We start from the raw sequence: 27,222 nt of genomic DNA, 5'->3' as shown, positions 1-27,222 counted from the left end.
ATTGCCTTTTAGTTATTTGCTTGGATTTTGTGTTTTCCTGCCAGACAAAGGGGAGCTGTGGGGTAATGGGCTGTGGTCTAATGCTTTGATATATGACTGTGTGTGTTAGAAGAAAGTGGTTAAAAATGAAGTGGGTTTTGGCTGTGGAGTATTTTGTCTGGGGAGGGCAGTAGTTTATGTTGGGTCGAGTACTGGTGTCAGCATTATCTTTCAAGTGAACTTTACTTCCCATTGCTGAGTGGTGTCAAAGCTACTAATCAGCACTGTTACAGGGAAGCTCTTGCATTGTCTTCAAGTACAGTATGAGTACAGATCAACAGGTATGCATTTAGGTTTGAAACCAGAGGGTGGTGGCACAAGGAATTGTTCTCTCTTCTGTGGTGGCCTGCTGAGAAACCCCCACATACAGCACTCTTCTTGGTTCAGTGCTGGCTGTAAGGCTTTTAACTGGTCCTTGGGTGCATACTGATGAGATGCTGAGCACACGATGGCCAGAACTATCCTGGTGCCCACTGATACTCGCAGCGAAGCCAGGCGTCTCCTGGCTGCTTGTCTGAGCCTTGGAATTTAACAGGAAGGAAATGAATGATGTAGGATCAGCCTTCAGTGACTGAATTCTCCTAAAAGCTTTAGATAATGATGGGGTCGAATCCATCCTCTGTATCATGTCCCACTGAAGCCCCTTGCAGAGCACTAGCTTTGCATAATGCTGTTAGTGTGCTGCAACCACTTGATGGCACCCTTTGATTTGGTACATACCTCATTAGCAGTAGCATGGTGCAAGCGTGGCTGTAGTATTTGTAATGGAATAGCACGTAAGAACTAAAGACTGCAAGGTATCTGGTTAATGTAGAGATGAAATGAATGAAACAGCAAGGCTAAGCTTTCCTGACCCTTCATGAGAGAATAGATGAAAATAGGAAGAATAAGCTATTGTGCCGAAGGGAGATGATGAAATTCAAGATCCACACACATAATCTCTGGCTCAGCCTCTGAAATGTTAATCCCTGGGTAGAATTATTTGAGCCGTAGATTGCAATTTATCATCAAAATGGCACTGTGTCAAACAATACTTCTTGTATGCGCGATGTTTAGAACTATCCAATTTTAATATAAAATGGTTCACAGAGCGCTGTCGAACATTGAAGTAGCAACTCATTAAGCTCGGGATGTTTTTGCTTGTTTCTGTACATGCGTGGTGATCAGGTAGAGTTATATTCCACAGATCGCTCCTGAAGTCTCACTAGCCACATAATGTGTTTTGGGGTGTGATCTGGTTTGAGCTGAGCAGTGACAGATGATGGAACTGCTTGATAGTAATTGTAAAGCAGAGTGGTCTGGAATGTTGGTTTTGAGGTGTTCAGTTAATTCTTACAACAAAAAGATCTACCAGAAATTTGCTGGTGGCTCAGAAATCCCCAGCACTGGGATTCATGTTCTGCCAAGTTGTGTGAGCAATTATTTTGAGGTTACAAAAAATATTTTCTCATTATATTTTACGAGGTGGAACACCCCTGATTTTTCACCTTTGCTTTTAAAATATGCCGGTAGGGGGAGTAAAGAAATTACCATCCTGGTGAGACTGAAGTATTCTGCATTAAAATTCGGCCCTTTCCCCTTTAGAGATCTTACTGCTTCGTACTGCAGCCTGCTACTGAAAGGAAAGGGTCCAGGGCCTCGAGAAAATGGCACTGGGGAAAGATAAAGAGAGCCCAGATAGCTTCTGACACGCAGGCTTTCTGCAACATGAGAAACAGCATAATCATTGGGGAGGAATAGTTAAATTCAAAAGTATCCTTAGAAATCTGAATCTTTTCTTCGTCTCCCCCCGGTATGGATGGCTTGCTTAAAAATCCCGTTGCAGTTTTATGGGGACAGCAAAACCCAATATGTTTTAGTGCCTGCTAATAAATTCATTTCTGTGCATTTGTGTTTAAAAGTGACTTCTGTGTAAATGTGATTAAATTAATTGTATAAAGCGTTTGAAGATCGTCAATACCAAGGTTTTTCTTGAAGTAGCATCTCGTGCGTGTTTTACTTGTGGAAAGGTGAGAGACTGGAAGGGGAAGGAGGACGCCGAGTTCAGACCCTGCCAAGTTGGCAAATTCCTAAGTCTGATGCAGAAGTCTTTCAGAATGCTCTCAGATCGGAAGGAGGAGCTATCGGGTGATCTTTGGGCTTTTGAAATTAAAATCCCCCCTCCCGAGCTGCTGGTAGGGCCGAGGCAGAGGAAGCGGACGGCGAGTTTGGGCAGCGCGGGCGCTTGGGGCCGCAGGGCTGAGCGAGCGTCGTGCTGCTGTGAGCTGAGCTCTGAAGGAGACATTTGTCTTGGAGCGGGACCTTTTGTGCTAATCCCCCCAACCTTTATAGCGTAGCATTTTGTGATGGTATTTAGGCAAGGAATGGCTTGTGATGTGCCCTTGTGATCTCTCTCCATCAGGAATGAGTGATGTGTGCAATAAGCAGCAGCGTAAGAGAAGAGTTATTATTTTGTATTTCTCCCGCATCGTGGCCTTTTTTCCTTGGAGGCCGGTGCCTTCACACGTGTGGATTCTAGATTAATATTTATCAATGGCTCCTCAGGAAATGATCGTGATTGCACCGAGTGTGCAGCTGCTTACTTGTGTGTGCCCTTGTTTTCTGTGCACGGCAGAAAATGTGTTATCTGAGCACAGGTAGTCCTGTTCTAAAATGGCATGCAGCACTAGAACGTACTCCTGCATACACATAAATGCACAGCACAGTGTGTTTAATTGTAAAAAGCAGAGACTGAAGAGTTTCACTGCTGTCTGACCAGCTGAAACGCGCAGAATATCAGCACAGTCACCGAAGCCGTGCAGTTCTGCAGGTTTTTTCCCCCCTTTCCCATCTCTGTGGTGCGAGCTGCTACATCAGCCTGCAATTTCGGGCTGTTGCTGCAGCCCCAGCCTGGCTATTGCGGCCGTGGAGGCTTGCAGGCAGCTCCGTGGTGCTGCTCGCTCTCATTGTTCGCCGTGCACTGAGCACGAGCTGCTCGCAGCACACGGGTGGCGGGTGGGATGGCACAAAGGCAGGTTTTGTGCTGCAGCATCTACTTGTGTTGGCTGGGAAAAGTTTTGGCAGCTTCAAACCCCTTAGACCCTCGTTGATCCTATGTCTATCTGTTTTCTATCTTGGTTAAAAATGTTTTCAGAACTATGATATATTCTCTAGAAGGAAGAAATCTGTGTTTCCTTCTTTCATATGGCTGTGAATGGTAACACTCGGCTTCGATAAATGGATTCAAGTTCGCCAGGAAAAGTTGGCTTAGTCACAGCCTTGGGGCCGGGTGTTGTGACTCCTGAATTATGTATGAATTTGAGGATCAGATTCGATCAGTTTAGGAGCACTGAATTATTGACATTTGTTTGTTTAAACTTTCATTACATGCGAGAAAGACATGAGATTTCAGGTTCTTGTGTCCCGTTTCTCAGCACAGGGATAATTAAACACAGAACCAGAAATTGTAGAGAAGCAAGTCACAACAAATCTTGATAAGCCTTGTTCTGCGTTCTGACTGGGTGGTATGAAGAGGACTGCTAAAGAGCAGCTTTGCAGTGTGTCTGCCATGGATGCAAGGATTTAGCTGTCAGGCTTTGAAACACTGTTTTCTTCTGCGTAAAGATTTCTGATTACTGTTCGTAAATAACAATAGCATCATCTCTGTTTTTTGAAGACAATTTTACTGTGTTTTAGAGCTGGAGGAATGAAGAAATTACGTTTGTTGTTTGTGTGGATTTTTTTACTGAAGCTAAGCAGCTGGCTGTCAATAAGACTTCCTTTGCAGCTTGCTGGTAGTATCTGGCTGCTGCTGCTTTGTTTTTTTTCTATACCAATAAATCGCAGTCATGAGTCTCTGTTGTGATTTTTAATTGCAATTTTGTTTCAAAGGCAAGCAAAGTTCAAGTGCCTGCCTGAGTTTGGACGTGCTGATACCTACCTGCTTGGCTTTTTGGTACACACACAGTGAGCTTCAGCATTCAGAAGCTCGCTAAACACATGTCCCACCAAACTGTAGTATTTGCTGAGGGTCCCACACAGGCCATAATAATTCCTCCATTCCCACTTGCTTCCTGCGCAGTTGAAGCACAACAGCGTATATACTTGGTTTTGTTTAGGGTAGATTTGGCTTAATACTGGCTTGCAATTATTACTCACAAGGCATTATCGTTTCAGATCTGTGCATCTACTTTTAAGGTACGCCAATTGCTGTAATTAATTAAAGTGCTGCAGATGCTGCTAGTTAAGCCAATTTAAAGAACAGAGCGTGAATTTCCAGTTATGTGAGCTAGATAATGGTAATGCCTTAACGTGGTGGTGGCTCTTGTGAGCCAATTACTGCTCTGGATAGCTGAAGCAGGTCTGTGGTTCACTTTCACTGCCTTTGCCCATTGTGAGAATGCACTTCGCCTTTTTATGCCTTTTACTGCTGAGTAATCTTAGTTTTCCTCCCTGGTTGTAGGGTGGTCCAACTGACAGCTTTTACTCTTAATAAGCTTAGAGGTAATAATCCAAGTCCTGTAGGTCACATGGACAGTATGCCTTTCTTAGTTTCATTTTTTCCTGCTCAAAACGGAGCCAAAACACCGGGCTCTGTAATATGAGTGCTATTGCTGGCTACCTGGAACTGAAACAATTATTTCTGATAACTGATTAATGCAGAGTCTAGTAAGGGTCTTAAGGGTGTAATTATTACAAGCTTAAGTCTGCTCACATTTTTTTTTCTTCTCCTCAATTTCTTTTTATTATAGAAAATTGTAAAGAAAGAATAGGTCAAATATGAAGCTAAGGAACACTGAGGTTCTTCAGAGTGCCTTCTGTTATGTTCATTGACAGCCAAGGAGTGAAGAAGAAAATGTTTTCATATTCAGCCATACAGTCAACGGGCTGACTGTATTTATTAGTTTATTCTTGTATTAGTTCTAGATGGCAACACGATGTGTTAACAAGTTAACCATTAGCTTTTACAAACACATGAACTTCTTTATGGCGTAGCTTTAGAAATGTTGGCAGGACTTTTGCATCCAGTGCTCCAAGAATGTCCTTGACTGTAGCTACGCTGTGAGGAAGAACGTATTTGAAAAGAGTATGTAGAAATCGATTACTTGAGACTGGTATTTACTTTGTAACACTTGCTTTTGTGAATCATAATTTGTGCAAGCCTTAGACTAATACCTGTAGATGATACAAAGAAGTGGGGAGGTGAATAACATGTGGCCTACTCAGTGTTTGACCTGACAGTGATCAAGTTCTAGGCTTACATTGGGAAGACAGCGAGCCACAAAATGTTTCTGCATTTTGAGTCAGGTCTGTGCTGCAGGATCAGGTATGTGTGAGCAGGGCTGGCAGGGTGCTTGTGGCCTCTGCAGTGGAACCCCTTGGGACTTCGGGGTATCTGAACCTGAAGGAGATCAGTAGTCAAGTTCATATGCAAACTGAGAATGGAATTTTCCAAGAATCAGAGCAAAGGGATCAGGTTTGCTTGCTGGGTCTGTAAAAATAAAGCCGTAAAGATTTGGGAGGGCTCTCAGGGAGCCTGGTAGGGATCTGTGGAGAATGGGCCCCAGGGAGGAACAGGGAGACATTGTTTGGTGCTGGTTTAAGCTTGGGCCCGGACAGACAAGGAGGAGGAAATTGGCTGCAAAGGAGAACGAGTCCATAATTTCTGAGAGGGAGTGGAAGAGAACAGAGTGCACTACTTAGGTGTCTCTGGCCTAATTCCAGAGAGTGGAAATAGAGGCAAGAAAGTGCATGTGAGCATTTGTCCTGTTGTCCTATTGTGTGTTCTCACACGACTCGAAGCAACAAAAAAAATGTTACTGAGGATCCAGTTTCAGCTCAGCCAAGGCCGGTCTGCAGGAACACCTTATAGCACAGCACAGCCAGGCCCAGCTGCTTTTGCTGGCACTTCCCTGAGGAGCCTTCCTGCAGGCGGGCCCTGCGTGCATCGGAATGGCGGCCAGCCAGCAGCAGGGCCCCTGGGGTGGTGGGGACCAGGCCCAGCCAGCTCTGGGTGGTCAACAGCTTGGAGCAAGCCCAGCTTCCAGGGTATGTTTTCCTGCTGTCCTCTCAGCCAGCACTGTGGGGTTCAGAGCACCCTAAAGCTCGTGTCCCTCTGTGTGGGGCACTAGCTATCCCTCCTGAACTTCCCTGTACCACGTGCCCTTTGCTTTGGGCTCTTTCTTGCCTCACATTATGTAGGACTCTAGCTGGTCGTAAGATGAAAATCACAAGTTCGTTTTTTGTTTTTGCTGATGTTTAAGACCCCTTATTTTTGTGACACCAAGGTGTTAGTGCAGGTGCAGTGCCGTCATTCTTGGAAGTTTAGAAAAGAATGGGACCCCGCTGCCCAGATGAGATTAGTGGCTTAGAAGTCATCGTGGCCAGACCTCGTTCCAGCCCGCATTAGAGATGCACTTATTGCTGTATGGGCAAACTAAAAATAAATCCCCTCTTGCAAAAGTATGCATAATGCTCTGTGCAAGCGTGTGTGTGTTTGTTTTCATCTGCCATAAACCCAAGATAGAATCTCCTGTTTTATAAGGGCTAATAATTTGTTCCTAGATTTAACAAGGTGCGTAATGGCAAGGCTTTCCTTAACTTGATTTAATTATGAGTAAATCATATGCTTGAAGTTAGGCATTTGATTAAATACCTTGCTGAACCAAAGTGCGCCCTTTTTGATGCTGTTTAATGGTCGTGAAAGATTTATTGCCCTTATAGACTGGCATTTGTGCACTGTTATCCTGTGATAGCTGGGGTCTGTAGCACAGGATCAAGGCACACCGTCAGCTGCAACTAGCTCCGAGTTTCCTTAAGACTGCTCCAGTACTTCTTCGTTTTCCTTGTGATTTTTATGTAATAGGTGAAGAATTTAGTACCTTAGAAGCCGCCCTTTGTCATACGTAGTTACAAAGTTGTTTTTGGATGAATTTTATAGTGTAAGTTATGTGTCTTACATGGTAGTGCTTGAAGAAACTGAATTGTGAGACAGAACTTGAAATTGCCTTTTATTTCGTTAAATATGCAATAACTATTGCTGCTCGTTAAGACTGTAGCAGGTTGCCTTAGGACACGAAACACTTAGTGCCTGGTACTTGGTGAGAAGAAAAAAAAAACCAACTGTGTACTAAGTTTTTTGCAATTAAAAATCTGGAAAAACTTGTTTAAGAAAATGTTAGCCCAAGAACACGCATCTTTTGTTAGTACAATATGCAGACCTGAACACAACTTTTTATCAACAGTACAGTGTTTCATATTTAATCAACACAAAATGAAGTGCTTCCTTCACATGAATGTAACACAGATCAAGTCTCAGCCAAAGCAAATAAAAGAATGAATGCTTTGTTAATCATCCATAACTAATTTGTGCATACACAGAAGAAAATGAAATCTGTTTTTGTCAAGAGCTTTTTTCATAGAAGCAGCAAGGGAGAATTGAACATGTAATGTGCATTAGTAATAGTGAATAGCAGTGGGGAGATCTGAGATGTTTGCCTAGGACTTCTTACATTTCTTGATAGTAACAGCATTTAACAGACACCCAAGATAAGAGAAGGGAGAGTATTTTAAGTTGTTTGCCAAAATATAATAAGACAAACCTGTGCTGAGGCAGACATGGATGGGTTCCTGTATGCATTGCCATATATTCATAAGTATTGCAGGGAAGCGCCACATATCTCTGCAACAAACTCAGCTAATAGATAATACACAGTGAAGAAAATGTTAAATGCATTGCTTCTTTGCACAGGGAATATGATTGTGTTGCTCTAGTGGCAGTGTGGTTATGGTTGAAAGGGCAGCTTCATTACAATCCCCTGTTTTCAGGCTATTGCAGCTTAAAAAAAACTCATCCATTGGACTGAATTTTTTTATGCTTGTCAGCCTTGAGGTGAATTTTCCTATAAGTGCAAAGTTAGAAAAAATCCATTTCGCTGTTTCCCCGATTTAAACAAATTTGGAGGGATGGACAGACTTTCAAATACTTGGTGTGTGTTTATCCGAAGAGTTGCATTTTGGAATACTCTGGGTTTCTCCTTGCGGCCAAAACACGGATTGCTTTGTTTATAAAGTGCATATCTATACAATAAACAACTACACCTGCACCGTACACCATTCCGACTGTTGTGTGTGCATAGGGTGTGACAGCCAAGACGTCTTACGTGCGTGAGCATGTCCCTCTTATAGCTTCACACAGATCTTAATTTTCGGCTGCCTTCCTTTTACCCTGGTTACATACCTGCCCTTTTCTCCTTCTTCTTCCTGCATACGTCAGGCTCAGATCACAGTTTGGCAGCATGGCATTGGCCAGACCCATTGATTTGATATTTTTTTCTTTAGTTGCTCTGTGGGCGGGGGGGGGGGGAGGGTGCTGCACACAGAACAGAATCGCGACTTGCAAACTGTGCAGCTCTTAGATAATAGCCAACAGTATATTTGCATTTTAAAGTTATCTTGAAATTCTTGTCCCTGATAGTAAGCTGCAGATTTGGATAAAAGAGACGGTAATCAAGTGACACGGGTAAGAGAGCTGTACCAAGAGCTGCGTGAAGACACTTTGTTTGAGATCCAGCAGTTCCAGAGTGATTTGCATCATGGCAGTGGTGCTGTAAGAGTTACAGATGCAATGCTCTAAAGCATGGGAGCTGGAGAAAGAGAGGGCGAAGAGTAGGAGGAGGGAGCAGTGAGCGCCCATCTGGTCATTTCCGTGTAGTTTGATTTTTTTTGCAGTGACATTTTAGGCTAAACGTAAGATAGTGCTGATATGGTAAATAAGTTGAGCTGAGGGCTCTGTGCGAGCATCATGTCTCAGCACACAGACTGCATGGCCGTTCAGTCTCTGCTTTTGAAGTAAAGATCAGACCTCCAGTACAGAAACAATGCAACACGAGTCATACGTATCTGCCTGACACTACCTGGCACTGTTAAAAGCTCTTCTGTGTCATAAGCATGGCAATTTTGTCATTTAACGTTATGTGTTTGTTCTGTGGAAGTCAGGTAGCGATAACTAGCTGATGACAATGGTATTTTGCAAAACCCATTCCAGCAGGTTTTGTCTGCGTTCAATAAATCCAGCGTTATATACATGTCTTAACATACATACTGTCTTAACAGACAGTATTTTCTGTAAAGGTGAATGAAAGCGTACGAAGGTGCTGGAACAGTTAATCTTTTGACCTCCTCTCTTCTTTAATGAGAGTTACCTCAAACTTGCTTCCTTGTTGGAGACTACAAAGGAGCTAAACAATGCGGTTACGGTTATGAGTCCGTTTAAATAATCTGGAGTTAATGCTGGGGTCTGTATCGTGTGTGCCTTCCCACACCACGTTTGTTTCCTCAGGAAGAGGCTCGCAGGTAGGCATGGCCTGATGCACTGTGCTCTGGACCTTGCATCTTCCCCTGTACTCAGCACTGAGGCCGCACCTCGAGTACTGTGTTCAGTTTTGGGCCCCTCACTGCAAGAAAGACATTGAGGCCCTGGAACATGTTCAAAGGAGGGAACAAAGCTGGTGAGGGGTCTGCAACACAGGCCTGATGAGGAGAGGCTGAAGGAGCTGGGAATGTTCAGCATGGAGAAGAGGAGGCTCAAGGGAGACCTCATTGCTCTCTATAACTGAAGGGAGGTTGTAGTGAGCTGGGGGTCGGCCTCTTCTCTCGTGTCATCAGTGATAGGACCAGAGGGAATGGTTTCAAGCTACAGCAGGGGAGATTCAGGCTGGACATGAGGAAGTATTACTTTTCAGAAAGGGCGGTCAGGCACTGGAATGGACTGCCAAGGGAGGTGGTGGAGTCACCGAGCCTGGGGGTGTTCATGGAAAGGCTGGATGTTGTGCTGAGGGACATGGTTTAGTGGGAGCTATTGGGAATAGGTGAACGGTTGGATTGGATGATCTTTTAGGTCTTTTCCAACCTTGGTGATTCTATGATTCTATCATCCACCCACCTTAATGCTGCATTGAACTCACATTAAGCATTCAGCACTGAACTGGGCATATCATTTCAAACTCACCTTTCCTGTGTCAAAACTCTGGATCTTTGTCTTAAACTTAAAAGATGGGAAGGGAATTTAGGTCCTAAAATGAAAAATAAAAAAATTTTAAAAAGCAGCTAAAGGGTTTTTCACATCCAAAACTAACAAGTAAGTAACTAGTTTTCCCCATTTTAAAAAACGTTATTGATTTATCAGCTTTCAGCTGAACAATGTCTTCTGCTGGGGGACACTGACTGGATAAATCTCTTGTATAACCTAAGGTTCAGTGACGCACTTCATGAGATACCTCCTCTGCATAGAGCAGATGAGCAAAAGAGTGAATCATAAAATGGAGACTTCATACCAGGCAGAACAGAGGTGTGAAGTGCCAGACGCTGGAAGGTGTCCTTAATTCATAACAGGTATCACCTGTTATTAAAAATATATATATATTTTTTCAAATGTAGGATGAAAGTTGCCCTATGAGGTTCTCTAGTCAACTCACAAAAAACATGGAGCTACAAGTTGCTGAGCAGTAAATGAAGGTATGGATATCAAGTAAACTCCACTGAGTTTACTCTTGATAAACCAGAATTCTCCAGTCACTGGTTTTCAGTGGGAATCTCCTGTCTGCGTCTGCTAGTGTCTGTTACTAAATACATGGTATTTGTCCAGTTTCATTTAGAGCAGGCACATCCAACCTACATCCTGCACACTTTGTGTAGCCCTGCTCAGCCTGCACTGCACCCCCCTCTCCCTCCCACCTCACCAAGAAGTGCAGCCAGTGCCATCGAACCTGGCTGATGGGTTAGTTTCACAAAGACAAGGTCACGTATCCCACTGGTTTTATGACTTTGTTTCTCTCTTTCTTGGGTCACCTCTGCTGGTGCAGGTTTTGGTGAGCACAGCATGCAGGCTCTTGTTCATTGCTGGTGAAAATGCACAGCTAGTGGTGGTGATTGTATTGAAAAATGGTGTTTTGTAACTGTGAATTTTCTCTATCAAGCAGAGTTATTGTGCTCATTGTATCTGTTGTACTTTCCCTGGAAATAGATAGGAAGTGTTACTTTTGGAGCAACCTATATATGTGCTACCTCAGACAATTCTGCTTCACCCAGTGGGTCCAGGCAAGCCAAAAGGTTGGGTACCCATAATTTAGAGTTTTGGGAACCAAATTTATCATCTGCTGATTCCCTCCCTTTTAGCATTAGTCGAATTAATTTTAGTTTTATTTAGTTCTTAAGCTAACTCTACAAAAAGACTATCCTCAAACTCTTCAAAAATAGAGAAATAAGCCAAACCCCAGAGGAGCACTGCTCTGGGGTGACCTTGCTGCAGAAGGATGTGAGTCAGTCAGAGGCAGACAGCACACTGCGAAGGATCCATCCCAGCCCTTCTATGACAGCTGTGTACCAACAGCAGCCCAAGCACAGACTTCTTTAAATCTGCTCCTCTGGGGGCAAAGGTTTGTGGATTTGAACAGTTGGTCTGTAATAACAGGTTTCTTCACAAGCTGTGATCTCGTGTCCTGCATCTGTGGCAAAATTAAAGTTCTGTGCAGGAGTTGCAGTAGGACTTATGCTTGCAGTCCTGCAGTGTCTAAAAATGATTTTATCTCAATAGCTCTTGCTTTCAAGTGATTTATGCCATACTACAGGTGGATTTGCACATAGCTGTGCGATGCTTCTTAGCAAGCTTACCTGGCCAGGAGGAGAACACGGTGTCCCTGCCCCAAGGCAGGTGATGGTCCCAGCAGGAGAGAGCTCCAAAAGGGAAGCAGAACAACAGGCAATATTAGTGTGTTGGTCAGTGAGCTCAGCATGCCAGGATCCAGGCATTGCAGGAAAGGATGTGATTTCATTGTGGCTGAGTGGGCAAGTCAAGTATTCAGGGCTCCTGAACTGTACAACGTGAGTGGTATTGCTGCATCTGCAAACAAAGGCATGTTCTGGTACTTTACAGAACACCTTTGTAGAACATAAAAATGGACGCAGCTCAGCAGCTTATTGAACTTGTCATTTATGGGAAAGAGAAATTTGCACAGCATGTCTCTGGAGAAAGCAAACTGAAAGAGGAAGGAGGAGGGTAGCTACAAGGGGCATCAGTGGAGCTGCCACCTTGGACTTCTGGAGGGCGGACTTTAGCCTCTTTAGGACCATGATTGAGAGGATCCGTTGGAAGGTAGTTTTGGAGCCTGTCCCAGCCCAGGAAGATTAGGAATACTTTAAGGAAGTAATTTTAAAAGTACGGGAGCTGGTCATCCCCAAGTCACAGAAGACGAGCTGATGGGCAAAGAGGCAGGACTGGCTGAACAGAGATCTTTGGCTAGAACTCAAGAGCAAAAGGAAAGTTTTTGGTCTCTGGAAGAGTGGGCAAGCTACTTGTGATGATTACAGGTATGTAATGAAGCTGTGCAGGGAGAAAATTAGAAAAGCCAAAGCCCAGCTAGAACTGAACTTGGCCAATAAGATAAAGGGCAACAATAAATATTTCTATAAATGCATCAACAAGAGGAGGGCTAGAGAGAATCTCCATCCCTTGTTTGATACCGATGGCAACTCAGCGACTCAGGATAAGGCTGAGGTACTTAATGCCTTCTTTGCCTCAGTCTTTAATAATAAGACTTGTTACTCCCTGGGAACACAGCCTCTTGCACTAGTAGATAGGAATGAGGAACAGAATAGCCCTGCATAATCCACAGCGTTTAGGTTGGATATCAGGAAAAACTTCTTAACTGAAAGGGTTGTTAAGCACTGTTGAGTTGATTGAGTCACCGTCCCTGGATGTGTTTAAAAACCATTTGGACATGGTGCTCAGGGACATGATTTAGCAGAAGGTTGTTTGTTAGGGTAGTATGGTTAGGTCGTAGTTGGACTTGGTGATCTTTAAAGTCTTTTCCAACCTGAGCAGTTCTATGATTCTATGGGGCGAGTGTTTCTCAGCATCAGTTGTCTCTCATGTACAAGAGTATTCAGGAAGTGTTCCTGTTTTATGAGACAGCCCGAACGAGAAAGGGTGGGCACAGCAAGCACATCCAATGCAAGGCTGATTATTTCAGGGTTTGATAGTTCTGTTACTTACTAAGTCACTCTGCCTGCCTATGAACTTCTCTTTATTGCCCTTCATAAACGTCAAGCCCACTTGATGTGGATACCCTCTCCAGTGGTCTAGTGATAAACTGCAAGAATAAAATTTTTGTCCTGCACCTTTTTTTTTTCTTTTTGCTGTTTGCCCAGAGGCTGAAAATTTTCTTATAACAAAACAGGACCAACCACTACTTGATGCTGGTTTGCTTAGTGTAGATGAATTACTACAGTTTCTTTGGTACTACTTCACTTTTTAAAGTTCCTGGCTGATGCTAATCTTTGGAGATTTCTGGGGGCCACAAAGGTAGAACAGTTTGAATATGAATGGTGCGTCTGCCTGTCGGCTTGTTTACATCCCCCAGCCTCTCAGGACACCAGTGAAATGCCATTGGGCATTTCTGCTCTAAAAGCAGAGCCTAAGAATTCACTAGTAGTAGCAGCTTATACTTCCTCTGTGCTTACTGAAAGTATTGTTTCCACCGATGGTGAGTAATAGGGTGTTGTGCTACCAGTACTTAATTCACCTTCCTATGGACTGGTTTATATGTACTTATACATCTATTTTATGCTACATGTATACACATATATGTAAATGTATTTACACACGCATACCCAGGTATAGCTATTTCAATGTTTATGTTTTTAATTCCCTTCTCAGTCTCATCTCTAGGGCTCAGATTTTCTGGTACGTGCGGAATTTTTTAAACATTTATTTCTCCCTTCAAATGCATCAAAATTCTTAATAATGTTCTGGATACCTTGAACCATTATTTGCTTTTAAACAAGTTCTCAGTACGGGTCGTGCTGCCTGCATTTGGTCCTCCAAATCTCCCATCCAACTGTCTGAATTATTTTAACTGACATAGTTTCTAATTTACTCTCTCCAGTTGAGAGAGCTCCCTGTAGCTTGTCTATTTTAGCATTTAATTGATGTATACTCTCACAAATTAAATTCTGTAGTGATCCATTTTGCTCTGTCAGTGAAGCAGTGATCTTTCCATCGAAGCAAGATGGCTCTTGCAGCACTGCTGGCAACCAACTGCTGGAGAGGCAAAACTCTGATTTCCTGCCCTGCGGCGTCACGGGGCTCCAGGGGCAATGGGTGCTGTGCCAGGGGACAGCTTTCCTTGCAAATGTGCAACATTTAATTAGGAAACCAAAGGAAAGCGAAGTCCCCCAAACTCCTTTTTGTAGCTGGAAAAAAATTGCTTTGCCTGATTATTTTGTACCCAAATGTGCTGCATAATGCTCTTACTGAAAATCTACATAGCAGGTTTTTCAGTATTCTCTTTTGTAAAACGTTATGCTGTACATTTTCGTTTTCTGGGATACAGTTAAAACTCAGTGTCTCTTCTGACAAAATAACGATATCCAATTGGGAAACGTTATCTTTCCCATATAGGTCTTTTTTGGATAATGTCTGTAAAGTGTTTATGCACCACTTAATACTTTCCTGCTGGGGAGGCAGTTACCAATTAGTATCCAAATAATCAAGGAAGAGGTGTTCAAGAACCGTGGGGATTTGGCACTGAGGGTCATGGTCAGAGCACATGGTGGGGGTGGGCTGATTGTTGGACATAATAATCTTAGTGGTCTTCTCCAACCTTAATGATTCTATGACTCTGTGAACAGCCCAAGCTCAAGCTTCTATGGCAGTGTTAATCTTCTAACTTGCTTCCTTTGGAGGAGCTGGGCACTGTCGACCAGCCATAAGTGCCTGTCTCTAATATGTGATCATCCTCCTTCCAAACACTTCTTTGTTTTCTAACCGGAAAACAGCTTATCTAGTCTCAGTTCCTTTGTCAGTAGTTTGTGTGTGGAAGTGCTGCGTAAGGATGGCACTGGGGCTGCTCCTTGAAAACCTGTCTGTAGCTATTGAAATTTTTGTTTGTTTGTGTGTGCTGTGGATCTGCTGGCCTCGACAGGGCTGACTGCCAAAAGATGGTTTGAAACAGCCTCAGAGGAATGGCACCAGTGGGCTCCAGCTCTGCTGGTATCTCAGATGAGAGAGGTTTTAAAGCCTCTACATACATACAGAGTAATAGTTAGAAATTGTGAATGACTTCAGTTTGTTGCTGGCAGTGCACTTCTTTACTAAAAATGAAATGGGACTTGTATTGATTTTGTAACATTGCTTAGCTCTATGCATATTCAGTACTTCAGGTTATTAGGAAGTCTTGATTATCTGTGTTCGGTTTTGTTTTGCTAACTTTCACAAAACGTGATGTGGCAACTCCAGCAGTCATGTGTGTGTAAAATACCTGGAGGTATGGCTGAGGCTTATGCGTTTTAAATCAAGAGCATACAATTAAAATGAGAGAAGTTGAGCAATTAAGAAAAATTTGCATTGTGAGTCCTGCTTTACCTTCTACAAAACCCCATGTTCTCACATGAGACAGAAGTAACACCAGATCTGACTTTTACTATTGAATTGATGTTATGTATTTAGTATCTTACCAAACGGGTTCTGTTTCGAATAGCTCATCCCAGCCAACTGCTGAAGCCGTTCCTGCGTACCCCACTCATAGGCATTTCTCTTGGATTGTTTTTTCTCTTCTGATTTAATTATTCTTCTACAAGATTTCTCTGCAGTTAAACGTGTGCTGAGAATAGAACTTGAAAGATCAGAGGCCCTTCTGTTTTTCTAATATAATAAATTGACAAATTTGGACTCTTCTAGGCAGTTGGAACCTGAAAAATCAACTTCTTCCTTTGGCCCACAAAGAGATTCAAACAAATTCCTTTCTCGGGAAGATTGAACTTGATTGCCAAGTATGTCTTACCCTTCACAGCACCTCCAGATATTCAGCGCCAGGAGAATCCTCCTGCCCATGGCTGGCTTCTCCCTCCAGGACTGGCACACCACTGCCTGTGCTTATCTCCCCCCTCGCTACCAGCTCACCCAAGCAGATCTCACAGAGAGCTGCTGATCGCCATCTTCCCTGGCAGAACCTCACTCCATGTCTGTTGGTCTCATTCCCTCTCTGGTTCTGCTTGCGTGCCTTGGCTTCTCAGTAATACCACCTTGACAAAAACAGTGGGCATCCCAGTTGTTTCATCGGTTAAGATGGTGTGAAGCAGCCATGCCACTTCTTTAAAAAGAAAGAAAATACACTTTCTTTAAGGGAAAACCTAATTGCATAATTGGGAACTAATGAGCTGGTGAACAATCTTTCCTAATATTTGAGTAACATTGCTAACCATCGTTTCACTAAGAGCAACTGTGATACCATAAAACAGATTTTAAAGCCAGTTGATAGGTAATTGTGTGGTGTTTGCAAGCCATGAGCTCTCGCCAACTGATAAATCAGAGGATATAGCCCGATGTGTGATAAACATTTCCTGGCCACTGAAGCTCGCCATTGGAATGTTTTCTTTTGGCTACAGGTGAGGGCGTAATTCAAGTTATCCTCTCGCTTCTGGTTGCTCCTCTTCTGTTTGGCAGAAAAGCACATGCACCAGGATTGGCAAGGGGTTTTTTATGCCCACTGCATAAGTATTCGCACACCACATCATATATGGCAGCTTTCTCTAAAGATGCTTAAGAAAGACCTAGAAGAAGTTAACAAATGTCCTTTCTATTTACCTTGGGCACTGTTTTCACACCGTAGGGTGAAAATTGAGACATTAGCATTACAAAATGAGTTGCTCTTAAGATGCAAGCTGCTTACATGCATTTACCTAGAGAACACACCAAGGAGGGAGGCCGCATCTCTCATTGCTTTCCAAACTGACTCGGCAGTGAATCTCGGTTCTGTGTAATGAGTTGTAATGTTAGTTATTCTAAAGGTACAGCACAATGACAGATTATTGTTGTTCTTATCTGTGTCGTAATTGAAAGTCCCTGATCATATTTTCCATTTTAAGCTTTGTCAGAACCTTGGACCTTAATCTGGCTCTCTGATTGACAGTGGCGTACGGGGAGAGAGCCCTGGTATTGTTTGTGATAGCCGGGCTGCTCGGCGTGATTCAGCTCAGAGCATTTGCATATCCTTAAGTATTTCTTCTGAGAGGGCCTAAATCCTTCTCAAGTGTTTGATGCATTTTTTGAAATTCATTCATAAGGTATCTACATGCACTAATAGTTCTGTATAATATTGCTGTGCATAATCTGACAGATAAGGCTAGTTTTTTAAACAAGGTATTCTTTGGGGATGTCATATTACATTCTGACTTATTCTACTGGGCGGAAATGTCAAGTACTTTGCAAAAGGATGCTTCAGTGTTTTGATTGAATTAGTATTCTTTATTCAGCACAAATTGTCAGCTGCAATAAAAGGTAGTCGTATTGTGGGAACGTCTTTCAAAAGAGTTAACAGCAGGGCTTTTTTGTTTTATTTTTGTTCCTGGAGCTTTATTACATATAATCATTCCTCTGCTGCTGATGCCAGTATTAGACACAACGAGAGGAGATTCTCAGATGCATTTTATATGAGTTTGTCTGAATTGTTAAACTGTGAGCAGCACCTTTATCTTGGAATACTTCTTGAAATACAGCTTAGGCTTTTATCTTCCCTTCTCTAGCTTTTTATTTTCTTTCCTTGCAAAGTTTTATCAATATCTGTGGAACGGTTGTCGTCCTTAATTTCAGAAACCTGCCACTCCTGATAGTACTTGTGCAGCACAAGCAAGAAACACCATTGGTCTGAAAAATATTCAGCCATTAGATTTGATCACTTTGATCTATTTGAACCCAGATAGCAGTTTGAAACATGAACTTAATGGCCAGTACTGTTAGATATAGAAAGATGCACATAGTTGAAACCCTCCTCTTCCATAGGAACACCTTCCAAAGGACACCTGCTCCGGTTTGCTAAAGGAGAAACGGCAACGTATTCCCACTTTCTTAAATGGATACCTGCTGGGGATGCTCGAGCCCTTAATGACTTAGGATCTCCTATGGAAGATCACTAATCGCAATGAAAGCCCTTTTTTCATTGCATTAAGCATGTCCTCCAGGAGCCGCCAGTAGTGGCTGTGACCTAGTTTTAGAAATGAGTTTGTCTCTTAAAAGGACCATAGCAATCCTTACTGCTTGCATACTTGAGAAGCGAATGATGCAGATTCAATCGAATCATTTTTTGTTTTATGAACATGCAGGTTTTAGAGTAACGTCTTTCACCTCAGTTCTGTTTCTTGGTTTGCTTTCAGGAATCTCCTTCTGGCCGCAGAAAAGCGCTCGCCACCAGCAGCATCAACATGAAGCAATACGCAAGCCCCATGCCTACACAGACAGATGTCAAGTTAAAATTCAAGCCCTTGTCCAAGAAAGTGGTATCTGCCACGTTACAGTTCTCTTTATCCTGTATTTTTCTGAGGGAAGGGAAAGCCACGTAAGTTTGTTATTTTTTTTTTCTTTGAAAAAACCACAACAGATATCCTGTTTCACATTGCTTTTCACAGAGCTCTTTCCATGAAGGGCTCTGTCTGTATAGAATGACAGAATTTGAGAGCATCCTGTAGCATACCTATCATTCCTGCCATGCTTAGTTTCTTGAGTCAAAGTCATTTCTTGCTCTGATTATCGTCTTATGCTTTTCAAAGACAAATAGCTTTTCCTTTACCGTTACAGAATGTTGAAGTAACAGTATCTTAAGAATATCTGCAGCTTTGAAAACAGCAGGAGTGTACGTTTGCATGCGTGTACTCATCCAACAGTACCCTTAACAGACTGTAAGGGTATTTCAGAAAGAATAAAAGAAAGAGAGGGTGGAGTCAGAAATAAGATTTTGGGTTGATCACAAGAACAACCTGAGAAAAGAGTTAATGTGGGCACAGATTACCAATCCCCCATTCACCCATCTGGTTCTGTCCCGTATTTCAACAGCCTATTGAGTGTGAGGCATACAGATTGTCTTACCAGGTCCTATAACATCTCCTGCAATTCCGATCAGACTCAAGATGTCAAATGTTGGCTACTTCATGTGGCTGGAGAGCGGATTGTTTGTCACCCATTCCATTTTACTCTTCCTGTCTGTCTAGTGGAGACTATAGGAATGTGAGAAAGGCAGAACAAAAAGAGGCAGATTGGAAAGCTGCTGTTCTAGTGGGCTTTACGTGCTTCTTTTTTCCCCCAGAAGGGGTAATGGTCTCATTATTTTGAGTGCACTTGCAGACATTGCCTGCTGTAATATATTGCACTGTAGCACCCTCAAATTGCTGCATAAACAGATTTCCAAATCTTTGTGTTACAGCACGCATTTTGACATTAAAAGTCTATCTTCTTGTCTGCAGGCTTTGAAAGCCACAGATACTCTTAATATTACTGTTTTCTTTCACTGATTAACCCTTTGGGAACGACATTTGGAATCATATCGTATGAATTTTATTCATATATAGTGAATATAGATTGATACGTAAAATACAGACAATATTTTGAAGTATAGAGCTGTGGCTTAATGTGGCATTGCAGCTGGAAATGTGAAGGAAGAGGTATCTGACCTTGTAACTTTGGGCAACAACCAGCATCTATGAACTATAAACAGTAAATAGCTGTACAAGGCTTTTAGTGCTTTTTGGGGCCGTAAATTGTAAAAGCTGACCCATTTAAAATTGCACATCTCTTCTTCCTGTTGATATCAATTTGTTTCAGTCTGTGGACTGCAAGGCAGGTAGAGTGTAAGTTGGCAGTAGGGCTTTAATATTGCCCTGAACCAGGAACCTGAAGAAAAAATAAGCTGGTGTTTGTGAAAGCATTGTTTTCTAGTATGTGTAAATAGAGGATGTCTTACCAGTCAGGTATGTGAACACATGAGAAAGTGTCCAGACTGATGAATATCTCCTACAAACTGCTGTAATTGTATAAAGTGAGATTCACTTTTATTTTATGTGTTTTTTAAAGAAAACATAACAACCTATTGCTGTGTGTTGCCAAAAAACATATTTCTAAAACACAGAGGAAAGGTTATAGAGTGTGAATACAAGCAGGGCAGTTAAAAAGGAAGAAACAGTGTTTTAGAGACCTTTTTGTTTCTAAACTTTACACAAGCAAGTGGCATTCGAGATGGGAGGACTGACTGCTCCAAGCTGTTTGTTTTCAGTGTGTGAAAGAGCCTGCCTGTCAGCTCTGTAGGACAGGTGACTCTGCTGATGTGACACTTTGTCCCTGTCCTTACAGAGTTCATTTAACCCATTAGTTATGAAACAGGAAGACGAAACCTTGAGGATTTTGCATGAATGGAAAGATCTTTGCAACTTTTGGGCAGTTTCCTGTATTACTCTTAATACCTACAATAGAAGCACTTAGTTGTCCCATGTAACTGCAGGTTCTGTGCTGATTGCTTTGCACTCAGAGTTCAAAAGATTGTCCCAAAAAATTTCTGATTATAACATTTTCACTTTAACTTAAAGAGACCGGGTAAGAGCTTACTGGTATTTCTGGATTGGTCTGCAGTTTGAAGAATCAGTTGTTAAATTAACTCTTAATACAAGGCAGTACTATTTTTACCCTTTAGAATTTTCTTAATGGAAAGCTTTTCCTTCAGAAATTAATATACTTGAGTGTTTTCATTTTGTTCTTCGGCTGTATTCAAGATCTGAGGTCAGAGACTTGCATGAAGAAAAGAAGGCATGGAAATATTTACAGGATTTTTAATAATGCAGTAGCATCAGATGTGGTATTAACAGGCTACATTTTGATGCTTGGTTCAAAATTTATTGTTTAGGGATGAAGACATGCAAAGCCTGGCTAGTTTGATGAGTATGAAACAAGCTGATATTGGAAATCTGGATGATTTTGAGGAAGACAATGAGGAAGATGAAGAAAACCGAGTGAATCAAGAGGAAAAGGCTGCAAAAATTACAGGTTGGTTTTGCCACGATGATGGTAAATTAGAGTTCTCCGTCAGCTGTGTCCCATGGATTTTATCCTTACGCTGTATTTGTACTTTGTTTTGACTCCAAAACAAAACAAGATGTGAGATGATTTGATTGAACATGAACCCATAACTGAACAATGTTTAATTTGATTTAAGTTCATTAGTGTTTGTGCACTCAGGGACCCTATTTTCAGGAGAGAAAACACCAGGTAGGCAGCATTTTAGGGAAAGAAAGAGCCAGTGTGAACAGAGGAGCAAGAGGCAGACAGAAATGGACCAATATGTGAAAAAACAAAAGGGAAGTGAAATAAGGAAGGCAGTTTGTGAAAATTAGGTACAGCATTGTTAAGCGTGGAGATTCTGCTCATAACATGATAACTCCAGGCAGTGTAGTGCTTTTGGCTGGGGTTGTCTCATGGAAGTGGAATCAAGGGACTATTAAGGGACTTCAGTGGGATTTGACAGTAAGGCTGTTTGAAGTGAGGTGGTATAACCACATCTTAACTGCTTGCTGCTGAAAGTGCTCAGTGTGGTCAGGTTAGCTGAAGTAACCAACATAAGGTCAGGATGTGATAAATTATTGGTAGAGATCGTTATCTGGTGCTGCTCAGGTGAGTTCTGTAGAGGTTCTTAGTTTAAGAGAAGAATTAGGAAAAGAAAAGGAACTTTTTGAGCCAGCCTTGGTGTTTGCCGGTGATCTTTTAAAATGTCAAAATAATGAGATCCTTCTCTAAAACGGAGTAGAGCATCCCAAGGAAAGAAGTGCACAGTCAAATCAGTTCTTCAAAATCCTGGGGAGCCTTGGTTGGGTATTTCGAAGCAGTAATTGCATTGCTTTTTTGAGCTGTTGTTGCAATTGAGGGACTCTGCCTGAAGCAGTTATTACCTAGTTATATTTACAGTTGTGAAAGGATGCAAATTTGTTTTCTCTATGCTTTACATATTCAATTAAAAGTTTTTTACCGTGATCAAATCTCTACTTCTGCTGTATTTGTGTGGTACATAGCAGATTGGAAAGTCAAGAATAAAATATGAGAGATAGTGTCTTCTTGGTCAAGGAGTGGTGAAATACCAGTCTGGCCACACTGAGATTACTCTGCAAAGCTTCTCACTCCTTTCCCAGCATAACTAAAATAATTGGGCTGCATGTTCAGAACAGCAAACAGAAGCACAGGCCATCCTGTAATCCCAGAGAGAAAAGCACATGAAGGAGGTGCTCCATAAAGTCTGTATAAACTGTTTTCAGGTGTATTTTATTAAGATATGCCTGTACACTGCTCTGAGGACTACTTCAGAAAACCTGTGTGCAGGGTAGTAAATGGAAAGCAGCAGATCTTGCTCCTCAACTTTATTGTTTTTGCAGTGCTCACCATCTTAGCAAACTCAGCAATTCCTGAACAGGCAAAAAGCTCATGTAGATTGGCCTATTGCGTTTGCTGGCCTTTGGCTCTACGTGGTGACCATCCCTGTAGTTAGATGGGGAATAGTGGGCTGTCTGACCTAAGTTAGGATTGTTCCGAGCCTCTTTCCTCCTCATACACACACTTGCTGCGTTCACACTGAGTGCAATGCTAAGACCTATCTTGAAGTTTCAGAGGCATTTCAGCTGTTCAGGTATTGTTGTAAAGGCCAAAATGTTTTAACCAAACATTACACTTACTCCTGGAAGGGCAGAAGCAGTAAATACTTCTGGAGTTACAGTATCTGCTTGTTGCTCAGCCCCTTCTGGTGCTATTTTCTGACAACACTGGGTGGCAAGGCTGAGCATTTTGTTGGCGGTCATGAAAGGAACCTGAGGAGGGAAAGTCAGCCTCAGACCTTTTCTTTTCATGTTGGCTGGCTAAATTTTCCTGTATGAGACAAGAAGATGGGTGGACTAGATCTTGAAGGAGAATGGACAAGAAGAAAGATGGAATGAATATTGAAGGAGAATGGTTTCCCAAGCAAATGGGAGAGCCTGAAACAAAGGCAGTAAACATAGTAAATAAAATAGAGAAGATCTGTTTCAACATGTGTTAAAGACAATGTAGAGGTTTCTTCTGATTTCACTGTCAGTTGCAATGACTCCTGTAGCAAATAGAACCAATGGGAAAACTGATAAAACTCATGGAGGACAGCTCAGGAGCAGGGGAGAAGGGAGAGTGCTGTCTCGGATAGATGGAGGTAGGAAAATAGGAGCAAATATAGAAAGAAGGAAATTAGCAAGCAAAACTGATGTGGTGATGTAGTCTTTTTAAATTCCTTTAAAAGATAATTGTCTTCACAGAATCCCATGAAGTTAATTGAGGAAGTTACATAACCCTTTTGAAAGTTTGCTGCTCCCAACATTTTCTCATCTGTTGCCTTGTTAGGGTGTTGGCAGCCAAGCAGGCTGGAATGCCTTCACTGACTCAGAGTCCCCTGCGGCAAATCACTTTGCCCTGGTGTGCCTGTTTTCCCAACTGTAAAATGGGGATACTGGCTGGAGCTCCTTCGGAGGAGCGATGGGAGGATTACGGAGTTCATTTTTGTAAGCGAGCTTTGAAAAAATAAAGTGCAAGCAGTAAAGCAGAAGGGATTATTATCTTTACTTTTGACTCAAGGTCTCACAGAAGTGTTGGATGACGCCATGACCGACACACTGTCGTTCTCAAGCAGCAGCTACAGGCGGTGCTGCTGGTCTCTGCCACAGACCATTCCTTTTGCAGGGTACAAAAATTGATGTTTTACTTGGGCCCAAAGTTACAATTTCGGAGATGAATAAAAGTATCTACACTAGGGGAATGAGACAGACCTTTAAATAGGGCCCTAGATGGTGCAGGTGAGTTAGGAAATGCTGCTTCTTTTCCTTGATGTGTTGCCTAATGCTGGGTAAGTATCTGTGCCTCTATTTCTTCAGCTGTGAAATTAGTGATGCAATTCTGACCTACCTCAAAAGCACTGTGGAATTTGATGTGGTCAACACAGGAGTTACTGCCATAAGGCTGAACTTAAGATGAGGCCAGAAGATGTTTTTCATTCAAAGCACCGCTTCCTTTCAAATAAAAATCTTGCTCCATCTCAGTTTTCAATGTCCTTGACAACATTTCTTGTGTAAATTTTGCACGCATAAAAACTGTATCTCCATCTAATGTTCTAGTTTGTGTGAACGTGAAAGTGATGTTTGTAGCCATGAAGTTCAAATATTAAAATACTTCAGCTTCTCTACCCCTCCCAGAACCTGTCCTTAGTCTCAAGTTGAAGACGGGGCATTCCAAGGCACTGAAGAAATGTGGCTCGTAACTCACAAACCTAGGCCGGTAATAAATACACTGTTTCCCTTAATGTTTTAATTGCTACGCTGAAGTTAATAGCTGCGTCCTGCTCCATCTGCCCAGGAGCAGGGTGGCTCTCCCAGGTGCCACATGCACTGAGCAACATGCCCATGTGTGACCTGTTGCAGGTGCCTGAGTCCCAGCTTATTTCGAGAGCAGGCTTCTGCAGGGCAGTATGTGTAACCCTTCCTTGCCATTTGAAAAGCCATCCCTCTTGTGCTGTTTTCTGATACCTTTACTTTTTTTTTTTTTTTTTTCCTGGTAGTGCCACACTGCTTTAAAAAAAGAGCAAGAGAAAAGGAGGAGAAACACCTCTAGTGATTTATACAGCATACTTGTTGAACGAGCTAATATATGCTTGTAGATAGTGAGATATATAAAAAAGATAATATAAGGCATAAATCTTCAACCTACTGTTTCCACTCTCCAAAATATGACATAAACCATTTAATATTGTAATGAGAAACACTGCAGTGCATACGGGTGTTTAGGTTGGCAGATGGGACCAGGTGATTCAGACCACATCAAAGAATTCCTTCTTTTAAAGCTCAGATTTTAATTTGTTATTTTCTGACAATATAAAATTGAATCGTAATTGTTGTTTTTTTGGTGGTTTTTTTTCTTCACATGCTGGGATAATAAATTGTACATCATGTCAGCATCTAACCCTGTTTAAAGCTGGTAATTTGTTTCTACTAGCCTTTTATAAGGTTGGTTCTGTTTTATTCGAATACAGGAAGGCTTTTTGCCTTTGTGAATCTTGTGTCTTAAAAACTCTCAGAAGACAGTATGACACTGTTCAGGAGTCTGAGGTGTATATATGGTTTATACTGAGAAAGCCAAGCTTTTGGGGGCAGTTTGGTGTTGTTTTAGGGCATTAGTCTTGTTTGCCAGAGTTAAAAATAAGGAAGCGAGGATGGTGAAATTAACTCTGTGTAGACAGCCATAAGTGTAATCTCATCTAAGTAGATCGTGCTCTATAATCAGGAATGCTGGTGAGGTGTGGTGAGGAGGAATTCTGCTGTGGTTTGTCATTGGTAGAATAGGTCTTGTCCAGAAGATACTGGCAGCACAGATCATTTACTTGGTAATTTGCAGATTGGCATATCTTTGCATAGTGGCTGGAAGATAAATTTTTAACCATGCGATTGAGAGGCATTGAGGTTCTGGACTCTGCTTTTGCCTTCAGCTTCAGAGTTGGATCAGGTGGTGTTGCCCTTTGGGAAAGCATGGGAAGGTCTGAGTGGTGTGGCATTGATGTGAGCTGGTACCGTCGTTGTACTGCTCTGTTTTCTCTCACTCTGTTTTCTTTCAAAAAAAGCAGTGGGATGTCAGTGATACTCAGTAAGCAGAATCATTTCTCCTGCACAGGTTTCTTCTGCCCATTTTTCACCTGGAAGGCCAATACAGGCTGTCCCCTCTTGACAGAAACCTGTACCTGAGGGCTTTCAGAGACATGCTCAGCTCAGTCCCCATCAGTACAGAGCTGTATTTGTCAGATGCTGTGGATAGGAGCTACTCTGGGGTGGGATCAGGGTGGAATCCTTCCCCTTGCAGCAGCAGTAGGACCTAGTCAGTTTTTATTTCTTTCTTGCACGGTTATGGAGGCATCCTGATTCGAATTAAACACTGAGGTTGATAGGTGTTAAGGTCACAAGTTCGTGGCAACTCACAGCTGTGCACTGTGGACAAAAGGAAAAATGGGATCTCAGGGAGCACTTAGGTTCTTTGCGTGGCATTGCAGTAGGAAGTGTAACTGATGGATGTGTTCAGTATGCTTTCCAATAGCACAGTAGTGACCACATTTTTTAGAACTATGATACTGGGTTTGTCACTGGTTGTAAATGATAAATAATCACTATGTGTGTATAAATAAATTGCAATATGTGTGTATATGTGTTGGTTTTCTGTGGCCTTAAAGACTCAGCAGGGACGTAAATCATTCTGGGGCTCTTTTGTCTTGATTGACAGTGGTTTAAAATTTCAGTTTTCTTCACAATCAGGAAAATCCCTTTAATTATATCTTAGTATGTGTTTTGAATTGATGTACATACTCATCTTTATAAAGCTAATTACTGTTGCTGACACCAGGAGTCTAGCAAGATTTGTTTATTAGATGATCACTGAAGGGTTCTACAGAGATGCTTTGCTATAGGTATATCATTGTTAAAGCTTGTTCTATGTGTATTCTTTCAATTAATACTAAATGTCTTCTCCCTTACTCTCTCTCTCTCTTTTTCTAGTAACAGTGTCTGTTCCACTTCTGTTTCATTAAATGCCCTTGCCTTACATTTGTCTTGACTGGCTTCTATTTACAGAAATTGTAAACCAGCTGAATGCTCTGAGCAGCTTAGATGAAGATCAAGATGACTGCATAAAGCAAGCAAATATGCCTTCAGCTAAATCAGCCAGTTCCTCTGAAGGTCTATGAGCTTTCCTCCTTTCTTTCTGTTTCTGATTGTCTGTATTTACTGTGACCTATTGCCTTTTGACTCCTGCTTGTATTCAACTGTCAGTTTTATCTCTGTGCTTCCACCCAGCATGACTCTCAGTAATTTGTAGTGCATCCAACAGGTAACAACACGATAGAGAAAGAGACTGTCTCCTCTGCAGCTGCACTGTCATCTGATAATGAACAAGAACAGAAAAAATATTGGGGAAAAAAAAAAAAAAGAAAGAAAACAAAACAAAAAAAAACACAAGCATAAAACTTCAGTTGTGCTGTCAGTAATATTTGACCTCTCTAACTTGACACAATGTCTCTGCTCTGATTTCACATGCACGTTACATCCAGAAATTGAAATTTCCCCCTGATAAGTTACCATCTGCGTGAGCCACCAAAAAGAAATTGCTGTTTAGATTGTTAGGTGTTCTGCAGTGTATATTTAATGAAGATTATAAAAGGCTTCATTATAGTCATTTGTATTTCATAATGTTCTGATCAGCAAATGGTAGTTTCATTCATTTCACTTTTTTTTCCCCCTCCTTTGTTGTTGTACTACTGAAGTGAATTTGCTTAGTTGTTCCGTAGGTGACAT

The 27,222-nt window shown here is 42.0% G+C and overlaps 1 protein-coding gene across 1 annotated transcript in view; it reads left to right on the top strand.

Moving 5' to 3' along the window:
* EHBP1 (EH domain binding protein 1) overlaps window positions 1-27,222 on the top strand; it is a gene marked incomplete at both ends in the record, with an annotated part of 202,604 nt that overhangs the window by 64,187 nt on the left and 111,195 nt on the right. The window contains 3 exons of the mRNA XM_079532785.1: window positions 18,226-18,407; window positions 20,739-20,878; window positions 26,503-26,607. Coding sequence (XP_079388911.1) covers window positions 18,226-18,407; window positions 20,739-20,878; window positions 26,503-26,607 — 427 coding nt within the window. The remainder of the gene's footprint in view (window positions 1-18,225; window positions 18,408-20,738; window positions 20,879-26,502; window positions 26,608-27,222) is intronic.

The sequence above is a fragment of the Tetrao urogallus genome, assembly GCF_951394365.1.
Source record: "Tetrao urogallus genome assembly, chromosome: 2".
In the NCBI taxonomy this organism is placed as follows: Eukaryota; Metazoa; Chordata; class Aves; order Galliformes; family Phasianidae; genus Tetrao; species Tetrao urogallus.
This window is presented reverse-complemented; position numbering and strand designations above follow the sequence as displayed.